This window comes from Temnothorax longispinosus, chromosome 3 (assembly GCF_030848805.1).
Source record: "Temnothorax longispinosus isolate EJ_2023e chromosome 3, Tlon_JGU_v1, whole genome shotgun sequence".
Taxonomy (NCBI): domain Eukaryota; kingdom Metazoa; phylum Arthropoda; class Insecta; order Hymenoptera; family Formicidae; genus Temnothorax; species Temnothorax longispinosus.
In genome coordinates this window covers 10,758,823-10,772,825 of record NC_092360.1, presented here as the reverse complement: position 1 = coordinate 10,772,825, position 14,003 = coordinate 10,758,823, and the positions used below count along the sequence as shown (strand labels likewise).

The 14,003-nt window shown below is 40.5% G+C and overlaps 1 protein-coding gene across 25 annotated transcripts in view; it reads right to left on the bottom strand.

Moving 5' to 3' along the window:
- The window catches only part of Dlg1 (discs large 1), a 496,300-nt gene that overhangs the window by 2,558 nt on the left and 479,739 nt on the right, over positions 1–14,003 (bottom strand). For 20 of the 25 annotated variants that reach the window (XM_071773514.1, XM_071773517.1, XM_071773516.1 and 17 more), the window contains 11 exons: positions 8,685–8,898; positions 8,253–8,410; positions 7,798–8,047; positions 6,747–6,849; positions 6,096–6,134; positions 4,390–4,431; positions 2,724–2,840; positions 905–1,054; positions 641–813; positions 418–527; positions 237–328 (listed from right to left, as the gene is read on the bottom strand). In XM_071773514.1, the coding sequence (XP_071629615.1) occupies positions 237–328; positions 418–527; positions 641–813; positions 905–1,054; positions 2,724–2,840; positions 4,390–4,431; positions 6,096–6,134; positions 6,747–6,849; positions 7,798–8,047; positions 8,253–8,410; positions 8,685–8,898 (1,448 nt within the window). The remainder of the gene's footprint in view (positions 1–236; positions 329–417; positions 528–640; positions 814–904; positions 1,055–2,723; positions 2,841–4,389; positions 4,432–6,095; positions 6,135–6,746; positions 6,850–7,797; positions 8,048–8,252; positions 8,411–8,684; positions 8,899–14,003) is intronic. The other 5 variants (XM_071773508.1, XM_071773510.1, XM_071773513.1 and 2 more) reach the window with 5 other exon arrangements.

Here is a 14,003-nt window from a genome sequence, read left to right as displayed (position 1 = left end):
AATTACACGAGAATATTTAAAGTGTTTGTTACTTCTTCCACGATTTTTTCATCTTAATTGCCTTTGTATAAATTTCAATAAGCTGCATTACGCTGCTTAATTCTTATGAGCATTTTGATAATCAAAAATCAATAAAGAATAATATTACAGTGTGTTCGGCTGAATTTTATTTATAAAATTGAATTTAACAGAAAGTCTATTGTAAATTTGTTTATTTAAATGTAAACGAGACGTACCAGTAAAATATTCACCAAATTCTTGTTCCATCTTGAGAGCACGCTCGTACGTCTTCTTCGCTTGCTCCTCGGTCATCCTCTTGTTCATCTCCCTGTAAAATCAGAAGCATCAGATTTAATAGAACAGATAATAACGAAATCTTTTGATATAAAAAATCAAACGAATGATTACTGAACTCACATGACAGACTCTACTGATTTCGGCTTGATGAAGATGGCAACAGGATAGAGTTGCGCTACTTGTAACCTCTTGATAGCATTCCCACTCACATCAAGAATACAGTGCTTGCCCTGAAAGCAACAATTGCAAACATTTTTTCGTGATTCCTCATCGATATAATACAATATAAAACGTAAGTGAAAAATCTGGGAAATCGATTTTGTGTTACCAAAATTGTGCATACCTTTTCAGCCACCTCTCGCACAGACGCGACAGATGTTCCGTAAAGATTGTCGTTATATTGTCCAGCCTCTATGAACAAATGATTCTGTATGTCCCTCTCCATCTGCTCCCTCGACGCCACGAAGTGATAATCTCGTCCATCCACTTCGTACTCTCTTCTACTCCTAGTAGTGTCTGCAGGCAAACGGACAAAGATCGATATACAGTGCCCCAGGAAGGAGATTATTATCAGTTAATATAAGCACCAGATTATCGAATAACTTACGTGGAACACAGCTGCCGAATTTATCAGGGAACTCGGAGATGAGATCATCGTTGATGCGGTCCTTGAGCGGTCCGAGAACGATCACGGGACGCGTGTACTGTATCGTCAACTGCTGTACGGCCTCGTACGAAAGCACGTTCTCTTCGCTGCCTGTAATCGTTTTAATCGAATGTATATGGACGACTCCTCGACGCGCCCCCTCCCGAAGACCCGAAAAGGGAGGCTCGTCATAGTCGGCTCGTCATTACATCTCCTTCAACAACGCACAAATCCGCTCAGACCCACTCAGACAGCAGAAAAAAGAAAAAAGCGACAACACTATCATCCAAGAAGAGAACAAACATGACCCGAGCGGCCCTCCTGCCGACCCCGCTTCCGAAAGGATAGGCTCTCTGACGACGGTCCCCCGTTGATATCATTGATTAATTGACACTTCCACGAAACGGACGCGGGACAATGTTACACACAGAGCGATATGCGTTCATCGGAGTCACTTGAAACAATCTCTGGCTGGTGACTCGATCAGCAGACCAGTCATCAGCGACAATCCTTCAACTGTCTCAAGCGTACTCCGGTTCTTGGCTCCATTGGCATTTCGGACAAGTACAACATTTCTCTTGTAGAACGAATTACGAGCATGCTCTCAGCGTTTGAGTGAAATCGAAAGCAAGGGAGGCAAGCTATACCTCTTAATGACTAGAAAATTTAAGCGATCCAGGGACGTCGGGGGGTGCAAGTGACGTTAGTATGTACAGCGACTATATAAACCAGTACTCTGCAAAGAAAGAGAGAAAAGAGAGAGAGAGGAGAAACAGAGAAATAAAAAGAAAGAGACAGATAGAGGAAAGTTGGGGTGTCCATTCGTAATCAATATCACGCGCCGCTAACATATGTTACTAACTCGATATTAATGCGGCCACGTCGCTTCTTCCCGGGTATCAATCGCGACAATCGAATATGTGATCCGAAATTTTCAGAGCGCGAGGAAGAGGAGCACGCCGTCGCGTTGCCGGCGCGACGGGAAGAAGCGACGCGATTTCCTCGTCTATTTGAGCGCTCTAATTGCGTTCTGCTGCTGTTAATGTCTACAGACTCTACGACGAGAGGAGAAGGAAGTGGAGAGCGGTGGAAAAGAAAAAGAAAACGAGAAAACACATCGTGATAGCGGCACGTCGCGCGGCCGTCTTAATTGCGCGCGAGACGCGTCTCGACGGTAATTCAACGCGACGAGCAGCCCGAAGGAAATTAACGTTGGTCGAAGGAGACAGACGTTTCTCGATTAGTGTCTTAAATCGGCGCATTGTACTCGCGATTGCTTTTCGATTTCGATCGCAACTTCTTTCGTCGGGAAATAAATTTGGTGAGAAGTTACAGAGAGACCGACGGACCGTTGTGTTAACTCGTGACGTTACGCATCGTACGATAATGTAAAATCGATAATAGCGAAAACACGATGAGAATATCGACATTATCTTTCCCCAAATTATATTTGTCTATTGTAGCAATCGCGGCAGTGTTTAAACGAATTTCGCGATCTTGATCCGCGTCCAATTTGCGTAACAGCCGGGAGCATTATTAGTAGAAGATCGGAAGATCGATATCAGGGATCGTTAGCTGACACAGGGATTGCAAACAACATTATTCAGTTATTCACCCTCACGAATATATATAGATTTTTTTTCCCGGGATAATATGCCCGTCGACAGGGTTACAAATCGTCTGCGATCTGCGTTAGTTTTCTATAGGAACAAATCGGCTTTTGCGTGCGCGCGCCGCGCCCACACTACGGTTCACACATTTGCTCTCGGCTACGACTTACTAAGCTCGTCATTGGGCTCGTCGGCCTCCTTTTCCAGATAAACTAACGTGAGTTCCTCCATATACGGCAGCTGAACGCGATACAAAATTTCTCTACTCCCTGCAGCGCAAGACAAATCTTAAATGAATAAGAAACAGAGAGAGAGAGAGATGGAGATAAAAAGAGAGATTGAAGGGCAATATACGTGATGAATGAAAGACGAGTGATGGACGGCGGCGACGGAGGAAGAGTATCGGACAATTAAGGTCCTAAGATGAGACTATAAAAGAGTGGAGTACGAAATTTCGTGGATGGGCAACGCGCTCGTGTCGAGTCGCTCTCGGTAATCGGCGAATTCAACTCAAAATTATATTAGCAAATAAATATAATACCTATTTCAAATTTGTAGGATAATAAATTCTGCTTTTATAGAGACAGTGTGGCAAAAAAATAAAAAAAAAACTTATTCTTCATTAATCGTTCTATCACGGGCAACGTCCATCCCAATATATGTAGACGTAAATACATGATAACTTCGAGTAAATTAAAGTAATGTTTACATGTGTAAACTGAAAATTTTAACAAGTAAAACATTAAACTGTACTTCCATTTTTTTTTTAGTTTTCCAAAGTTTCTCCAAAAATTTATAGCTAACGACGCCAGTGCTATTCTGTTGCGTATTAATGCTCACTAGTGCAGACCACCTGTACACGGAAAAAAAATGATGTTGTATCAACAGCATCAGTGTTATTGAGATAAAATTTATTGATGCAACATCAATATTAATGAACAAAAAACATCAGATAATTGTTTTAACAATTTAAATATTTGATCCAATAATATCCAATTGAATTAACTATTTATGCTTGTGGCAGCCTGTGACGTCGACGTTTAATTGAAGCAATTTCATTTTTTTCCGTGTATTCTTTAGGCTTGAATAAATTTCTCATGTGTATGCTTTAACTATAGGAACCTCGTCATTATTAACTAATGAAGATTTCGAGTTGACCTTTCGTCTCGTATGAATATGCATACTGCCATTGAAACAAAACAATAGGTATGCTATAACTACCCATGGCAACGTAACAATAAAGGCCGACATCATATATATTATATAGATTTGGTTGTTGAATTATTGCTGGTAAATGAACGCAAGCGTGATCGATCATCTCTCGCAAGGATGAAATATGGTGGACGAATAGAGGGATGAGATTTCCGGTCAGAACATTTCACAAATACTATATAATTGTAAAATTTGAAATGTCATTGTTATGCATTTTCGACAAATTCTGCAATGCTGAATTTATACTTTCTAACTACGTGAACGTGAATATCAAGCGATATTTATTCCATGTTAAATAATATTGTAGCAGGTATAATGAACGTTAACACACGATAATTAACACTAATGTAATTCTTGTATCAATATTAATTATATTAACTTATCCGAGCACGTGCGTAATTGCGAAACAATATCGTGACCGAAATTCATTATCCCACGTGACTGACCCAGGCAATACGATATCTCTTCGGTGTGAGGAAGAGTATTTAGGAGAGATATGTACAGAGAGAGAAAAAGAAAAGAAATAGAAAGATAGATAGACAGAGAAAAGGGAAAGGAGGGTGGAACTAAAGGTAGCGAGATAGAAAGAGCGGGAGCGAAGAGAGAAGAGAGAGACATGATTACCTTCAGTGTTAGTGTCGTCCTGGGTGTAGCACAGCATGAATGCTAGAACATAACAAGTTGAATACATTTCAGTATACGTTGCGTACTAGGTAAGCGGCCGTTAATTATCGCTAGAATTAATTAGAAGCGCTATAGACTCTCGAGGACTCTCCTAATGTGCGTGCGCGATTCCGATGCAACGCACGAGATGGATTCGATGGACCATGAAGATGCGAGTGTGTTTGCAGATTCGAGACGCGAACGGATTCGAATCGGTGCCGAATTATTCCCCTTCCTTGGAGTCGTGATTTAATTAATCGTCATAACCGAAGATCTCGCAAGGGATGCAACATCCCGTCGTGCAATAAATCACAGAACATTTACATGTTATTTGTCGCGTTATATGTCTGTGAAAACTGATCGATTACATGAATCGAAGAATTTTTATTACTTGAAAAAATTTATGGAGATCTCAAAAATATAATTTGCCGATTATGATCGTGCACAGATTCAAAGATTTGCAGAATTATGCAATAGCAAAGCATTACGTTAGAGATATAATGCAAGCGCAGTTTGTATATCATCAAAGTGTTTTTTTTTCTCTCACGACATCGATGGATAAAAGTCTCGCTCGCTACGGAGACACTCATGCTCGAGAGACTCATCGCGTCTGTGACACGAAGGAAAACAAAAAAAGAAACAGTATATATCAGCTGTGTGTACAACTCAAGACTGGTAACGCTCTTCCTTTTACCGTCAGCTAAGTGTTAAGAAGCGTGTGTGTACCTTCCGCAGCTCGTCAGATTAGAGACCGAATCGCGTGTTATGTCGCTCGAGGAGCGAGATTTCTTCACGATCTAACACAATGAGAATGCGACGTACATGCATCTAGCACTGTAAATATTTCTTTCTCGGTTTTACCGATTCCTGAGGTATTTCGCTGAATGCATCTGTGGATGGAGGATGATGTGCTTCGTGACACGATTTTTTGAGATGAATGGGGGATGTGTCTCTATCGCATCAACTATCCTTTCGTGGAAGAAAGAAAAAATAAAGAAAGAGAGAAAAGAATGCCAGCTACTGCTGAGAGGAACATCGCTCTATCGTGCTGGACCGTTTTTACTACGGACTACCTGTGAACCTCTAATAAAGAAAAGCCGAAAGTTAGAAGCGGAATCGAGAACGGAGATAAGAGCGTGTCGGTCGGGGTGTTAGTTTTAGAGATTCTACGCGTGGCAGAAAAGTTCAAAGTGCAGTGTGCATGCGCAGGCGAGGTCGGAGGACGCAAACGAAGCTGCTGCAACTGCTGAATGATGCACAGTGGTTGCCCGCGCGCGATGCAACATTGCGAGATTCAACCTCGGCCAAAACCCGAATTCGATCCGAGACTAGGTGAATTACGCTTCGTTAAAAACAAATACTGTAAACAAACAATTTCATTCATTGTAATATAAAATGAGATCTTGCCCTCTCATTTTTTTAATTCTGGCGATCATCGTTATACGTTAACAATGTATTTCATTGAAAATCGAGAATCAGAAAAAAAGATTCTTTATATTATACACATAAATTACTTTATTTAGTTTGACATATCGCTAGAATTTCGTCCCAAATCGCGTGTTTTGGCGTGGATTGCAAAGCTTGCGTCACTGCTGGCGTCATTGTGTATGAGAAATGGCGAAAGCGCAACATTTACAGAGCTTATTACTCTTAATTAAGATACTTACGGGTGGGATCGTTCTCATTCTCGGGTGTGGTGGGTGTTCCTACATAAGCAAGCAAAACAAAAACACATGTCACGTTTTCACATCGTAAAACACAAAAGCTCATTCGGGACTTGGGCATGTCTGACCGGGCTCACCGCTCCGGAAGTCGGGACTTCATATCAATAGTATTTAAATAGTATTACGAGCCGAATTTCCAACTTTTTTTATGATTGCGCGCATTTCAAAATTTTAAAAAAATTTTAAATGGTAATTACCAAAAATTGTCAATGCATTTAAAATTTAGGTGAACTGGAATTGTAGGACACAAACGCGAGTAAAGTATACTTTACTAGTATAAACGACGAAAAAGAATATCTCTTCAATATTGACAATATTTTTAGTTACAATGTCCTCAGTCAAACTTTCTGAGCTTGTTGCAGGACGTTAAATTATAAATTATTAATAAAAATTGAACCCATTGATTGTGAAGACTGCGGTCTGAGTCTGGGGTGAGATATAACTTCGTAATTCAGCGGTTAAATCGCACGGTATAAGTATAGGCGAATACATACGGCGAGAAAAAACACGTAAAACACAATAAATATGGGGCCAGAACATGCACAGAACGTGCAGGAGGGGCAAGGGAATGACAATTATATTCTAGACACTCACGTTCCTGATCGGAGCCATCCTCAGACTTATCGTCTTTACTCTTCATGAATGGGAACTTCCTGCTAAACGAGAAGTTCTTCTTCTTCCGGTCTAATGTTGATTGCTGAAATCAACAAGTTTACTGCGATGCGATCGACAAATCACATAGTTCGTAATTTTGTGCGCCGATAAATCCATTCGCGAGAAACAATTTTATCAAATATCTACGATTCTTGAAGGAAATAAAGTAAAATTAATCAAATTTGTTACAACAAATCTGAAAGCATTAAATTATATATATTTATAAATATAAATTTTGTATTAAGTTCTATGGATTTTTTATTTAGATGCAATGTTTATGCAATCCTTTAAAATCAATCTGTTCATAATTCGCAATTCGTTGTTAATTTCAGAAAAATCGAATACTTTTTAGAGAGGAAATATCACGGTTGCAATGTTTGTTACGCGAATTTGAAATTAGTTCTTTGGCCATATTAAATTTGCAAGCGAAAACGGCCATGTAGCTATCGATCGTGATGAATATTTAATTAGACATCTCTCCTCATTAGTGTTAATGAGTCTGGATGAAACATTGTCGAATGGACACATTTTTTCAATTATGCATGTTACGAATTATTTCGCATCGCGAAAATGTCGCGGAACCGTCAGTTTAGACTGTAAAGACACTTTATTAAAAATATTCCAGTAAATTTCAAGACAACAAAGTGACAATATCAATTCCTTTATCACTTTAATCAGATTCTATGATTTAATATTTTATTTCGAGTATTCTCGAGATGAGAAATCAAACTGATATCGAAAAATATCGAGATGGGAGAGGAATAAAATATCTTGTTAAAGATAAAAACACACAATTAAAACAATTACAGTCATACAACAATCTGTTGTCGTTAAACTGTATGACAATTTTCGTACAAATACGAATTAATGCTTGAATTTTTTACGAAAGAGTTGTATCTGTAGAATCCTTTCAAATAAAATCGTGTTGTATTATATTAGTTCGTTATTTTCGGAGAAATTAGGCGCTTTGAGAAATTCCCGTCATACTCACCTTGTCAAGAATGACCGGCATGTGTCCCTGGAACTTGACAGAGCGGTCTCTGGCACGCTGCTTACGCTCCCATCGCCTGCGCGAGGGTATTATGCCCAGACCTTCTTCCTCGCCCTGTGGGGTGACTCTTCTCGCTTGCCACCATTCGTCGTCGCTGGCGTTCGTCACGTGCAAGATCTCGCCGTAACGGAACGCCAAGCCGCGGCTCGGCAGACCATCGTCTTTGTTGGGGTCGTAATCGAACAACGCTCTTTGGGGAGAAAATATCGTAACGTTTACCTTCGTATTTTATGTATACGCGAGGCTACTTGTTAATTAATTTAATTGCGTTTAAACAATTTCGACATCGGGGCTCTGCGCGATGTCGAAGTCGTTTAAATGCAGATAATTAACACTCTGCGAATGATTAAGCGATGAAAGATAATCGCGGAAGTAATAAACGCGCGCGGAATTACCTCACGTAGAGTGATTTCTTCTGGGAGGTCCTCATGAGGGTGCCTGTCATCACATTCTGTTGCGAGATTTGTTGTTTAAGATCCTGGATCTTCGCCTCGAATCTATTATAGTCCTCGGGTTTGTATTGCACCACGATTGTCACTGTTTGCCCAGTACCCTGAATATCGCGTGAATTAAAAATAAATCGTATGCATAATTTTCGACAAATCGCAACTTTCAAAAAATTTTTTGAGGGATAATTTGCAAACACCAAAATGTCGTGTCTCACCATTCTTCGATTATTTAGTATTTTAATTCGAATTTCGGTCAACGAGGTATTTTATACTAAATTCTTTTTAATGAATTATGTATCTTTGCCGATACTAAAGTAACTTCGTGAATTTTTCTGATGATTACACACGTTTAATAAGCATCAGTTGAAGATCTCTTACCTTGAGAGCCGCGGCGGCTTCCTCGTGGGTGGCTGTTCGGAGATTGATACCATTAACGCTCAATATCTGATCGCCTCTGCGTAATTCACCGCTGAGATCGGCCGGACCACCGGCTAAAATAAACGAGATGAAGATGCCCTCGCCATCTTCACCGCCGACGATGTTGAAGCCCAGGCCAGAGGAGCCTTTATTCAATACGACGGTGCGCACCTCCCTGAAAAATTAAAAGAGAGATGGCCCATATTCAACACCGAAAGTATTCTCAAAAGTGTAAAATCGCTATTAAGTATAATCGTATGACATATTTCTATTAAAAAAATATCCCGACGAGATAAGGTCAGTTAATTTCCGTCGCGACCCAAGCGCGCCAAGAAGATGAAACTGATTTATAAATATTTATAAATCATAGACAAGCGTGGATGTTCTCAATTTCAGATTTACGCCCAGATACGTTTCGCGTGTCAACGCGCTCGTATTTGAATCGCGAATCAAAATGCAAATTTCTGCGATTCTTATAAGCGCGATTATCACGTTAATTAGAAGATTCCGTCGGGAAATTCGTGCCACACGGTTTTCGCGAATTTGAAGTGTACTCCGTCGTAACGAGACGTATTATGCGATGAGGACTCGCGCGAATGATGGCATTCTGAGTACGCACTGTACTGTTCCACTCTTATTGAAGGAATATAGGGATTTCATTAAAATAACACTGGGGATCGACAAACATATTCGGTTGCGAATTGCATCAATTAATCTCGAAATCATAACTTTAATCTTCGTAAAATTTTAACGAACTGTACAGATTTCTCGCGGAGAACGAAATTATTGATCAATTTTCCAATGTGATTCATTATATAGTCGTATAACGAAAACACATTGCGCACGTGCATGAATTAATTATTCGATATTTTTTGCTACCTAAAAAAAAGAAAGATAAAAAAGGCACTGCACAAAGGTCATTTTTTTCCGGAAACTTTATCAAAACAGTTTTTCACATAGTCGCTTTTTGAGATCGTAAATGATGAATGCCAGCAGCCCAATAATAGCAATCACACCGTGAATTCATATAAACGGCATATGAGCGTGACGCAAAAGCGCGTCGATCAATGAAAATGCCCTACGTAAGCGCTTACGCATCGGGCGGCCGACTCGGCGGTACACTAATCCATGTGGTTACGCCCTGCTTACACACGCACACATACATATATGTAGCAAGTATAAACAAACTAAAGAATTCAATTCGTGGAGGTTTACTAATACACAAGCTAGAAAAAGCGTCTCGGCCATTCTGGCGCCAACTCTGCTACGTTCGACGATAAAACAGCAGAATAACTTTTCAAATGCGACATTCGCGTTATTCCTTTATCGCCGTTTGAAAATCTTTTTTATTTATGGGCATGCTTGACGTAGAATGTCCATTCAATTTCAAGAGGGAGGAGCGAAAACACGAGGGTTGCGCGTCATCACTATCGTCCAGGATGGTTGCATAATGTATAACGCGAAAATATCCGCCAACGACGTACATGCAACCTCGAGGCGCAATTGCTCGACGACGGCAACGACGGCGACGACGGCTCTCTCTTGCTCGCGTTAACGTAGACCTCGAACGGTTGGTACGTCGCCGCCGGGGACACAAGTTAAAGTTCACGTTACACCACTGTCGGTTCGCGAGACAGCTACGAGCGCATCCGGCTGCCTGCCCTTCGCTTATCTTAATGCCTAACGGATGCAATTCGTCCTTGTGTGGCGATACCCGAAACGTCTATTATAAAATATAGCGATGCCATGTTTTACACAGATCAAAAACGTTACAATTATTATTAAAATATTCTATTTAATACAGAAAATCATTTTATTAATAGAATATTATTATTTCGACAAGTTATATTGTTAATAATGTAATAAAAATAGTAATGTAATATTTCGTAGTTAATTCTTTGTATTATCATGGCGCGTGAAAAAATAACTCGTGTTCTTAGTGTGAATACCAATGAGTCTTGCTACCAATAAAAAGAATAGGATTCTACAAAAGAGATCGGACAGTTTGACACGCCTCAGGGAAACGTTTTGTGGCATTATCGTCCTTTTATTGTCGACGCAGATCGAAATGAGTCAATTCTGATTTGCAATACGTTTCTTCGCTTCTATTGTAATAATACAAAAATAACAATTGTGATAACAAGTTAAATTTAATAAGTTATTCTTTGGTCTACTATTATTAAAAAATGTTAAAGAAGAGAAATAATGGTTAGGTGTTCCAGAAGAGGATAAAAGACTGTACAAAGGAGACATATAAAAAAAAAAAAATTATCGAGATGATTTCATCTTCAGCATAATCTGTTAAATAATTTCTTTCCTTCACAGCAAACGTAACATCTCTCATAACGAAATTCAAGATTTTGGTGTGCCACTGTATATAATATAATTAGCTAAACGACAACAGAGTTTAGTAGAATCACTATTCGTTAATAGTTTCAACGTGAACAGAAAATGTCTTATAAAAAATTTGAGAGAAAGTATATCGTTAGAGAAACGAGTACCTTCTTATCTCAACTAATCTTATCACATCTAATTTATTGAGTCGTTCGGTGATTGATACAGCTGTCGAATCGCTCCATCCATCGCATTCCCGAGATTCTCCGTCGCGATTGGCTCGTGCTAAACGGGGATTTACGCGTCTCTGCGTGGTGGAGGAGAATGCGCACCGGATGCGCGTAGACGTCCGCGGCATATGTTTCCGCCAGTCGGACACGCGCGTCAACGTTGACGCGTGTCGCTAACTGGTCGTGTCTGCGGCACAGAGCGCATTATCTATCGTGTGCTCTCGATTCGAGGCTTTAATTACGCGTATTCGGAACGCGTGCCGACCCCCTTTCGTGACGGATATACGTTCGTCGCAGGAAACAGATTTTCCACTATCGCGATATTGCGTAATATATAAAGGGGGAAATGGGAGGTTTATTCCGCGCTCGCGCGCGGGAATACTTCACGACTAGTACTTTACGACAAATCATGGCAATGCGACAACTTGAGGCATTTCTGCAGTTTAGGAATCTGACTTGTAGCACAGTAATGTTGTCTAACAACGCACGCAAGAGCGATTCAAAATCGCGGACAAATAAAATAAGTATTACTTCATCGTTGAATCTATAATAGATATGACGTAACAATATATTAGATATGTGTAGAAATTAATTTGTAGAAATGTACGTCGAGATGTAACCAGCTAATAGAACTTCAACTGAAACCAAACAAAATTTGAGAATAATCCGCTAATTAATCGTTTCCGAAAAATATTCGGCTTTTTATTTTTTGTAAATTTTTTGTACGATTTTTATACAGATCACGAAACACATAAATATCAAGATATCAATGTTAAAAGTGAATTGGCTACATTTAAAGCGGATGTTCAAATCGGACGATCATTCGATACACGCAAAGTTTTCTCGTACGTGAACATACATTCAAAGATTAATTAAGGTCAATATTGAAAATGTAAGCAAAATTAATACATATCAAAATCACATGTATGTCAGTTTTAGACTGTCGAGATATTAAAGATCCTATATTTTCGTAATCCTATAAAGAATTTAGCTTATAAAATAGAAAGCTAAATATATCAGGATTATAAATTGAAAAGGATTACAGATTAGGTTATAGATTTATTAAGAATTTTTCATTGTTTTAATGAATTCTGTTAGCCAGTTATACGGTTGTAGTTCTGAAACGCTATATATAGGACAACTTGTATGTTTCTTTTTTATCCACTTGCCGTTTCGTTTATTCATCAGAAGATCACGCAGCAATCGCGCAAATTACTGTTTGCTGTCAACCCTGAAAACGTTCTCCGTTTTTTCCCCGGTTTACGACCAAGAGTAATTCCGCCTAATGTAATATGTATAGTAACGGTACCAAACACACACACACACACTCTCTCATACCATTTGAATCGTATCCCTCGCTCCTAGGGCACTCCACTCTCCCCATTTTATCATCGAGGCAAACATCAACGAGGATAGCGTCTCGCGCATCTATAGTCTTACATGTGTCCATGTCAATAACGCACTCGGTTTCGCCAGTAAACAAGCGCAATTTCTCATTCACCATGTCTGATTTTTCATCTTCTGGTCGCGACGAACAGCGCGATTTATCTCAACGAACGAACAAACGATCGCGCGCTCGTCCTCGATCCACTCGCACTCGCGCACTCGAGGACGGACGATTCCGCGAGGGACGCGCACCTGTTCCTCCGCAGCGCGGAATGACGGAACGATGACGTAACGCCGCTGCGGTTCCGCTGCGGAAGGACGAATCTCGTCGCCGATGCACTCTCGCCGATAGTCAGCGCGTATCAGCGAACGTCCCGGGTCCCGATCGATCGCGATCGCGGGGATCGATCGATCGCGGAAGCGGAAGGTGAGCGGCGGTGAACGAAAAAGCAGGAGAGAAAGAGAGAGACGAGAGAGACAGAGAGAGGACAGAGAGAGGACAGAGAGACGGAGCAAGGGCGAAATGACGCGCGATCTCTCGGACCAGCTGGCGCGACGTTGTTGCTGGTTCTCTCTCCCTCCGTGCTCTCCTTCGACCGCGAATCAACGACGACGTCCCGACGTCGGTTGGGGGCGTCGCGACGGATTAAAGGCCGCGGAGCATAGGTGGCCGCCGTCGTGTCGTGTCGCCATGCGCCGCGCCGCCGAGGCGGCCACTGCGAACTATCGTCAGGATCGATAGAAATAAGCTGACTCTCTCTGGCGCGCGCTGCAACTCCGCGTCGCAACCCTCTTTTCACCACCGCCTCGCAGCACCACCATCATCCACTGCCACCGCCACCACCGCCGCCGCTCTTTCGGAAAACTGGGGCAACCCGCTAAACTTTCAGCCCTTTTCGCACGGTCATTCTCAAGGCCTAATATCTAAACATATCGGCGAAAAAATATTGCTCGCGCATTGAAAAAATAAAGAATGATGCAGAAATAGATGTGGATAAAGATAGCAAGATATATTTATCCTACCCCTGGAATAACATTTCTTAGATTATACGGGAAGATTTTTATTTAAAAAGAAACGGAATGGAAAAAGAGAGCGTAATATAGAGCGGGATATATAGACGTTGTACGTGGCAGAGATGAATGAAATGTATATAGAAAGTGAAATAGCAATGAGAGAATATTATATAATATGAATAAAAATTAGGGAGAGAATATTATATAATATAAATAAAAATTAGGAATATCAAAAAATATAGAAAAAACAATGTTAAATTATGAGAAAATATGGGGCTAATACAGAGAAGAAAGAAATGTAAATAATACTATACGC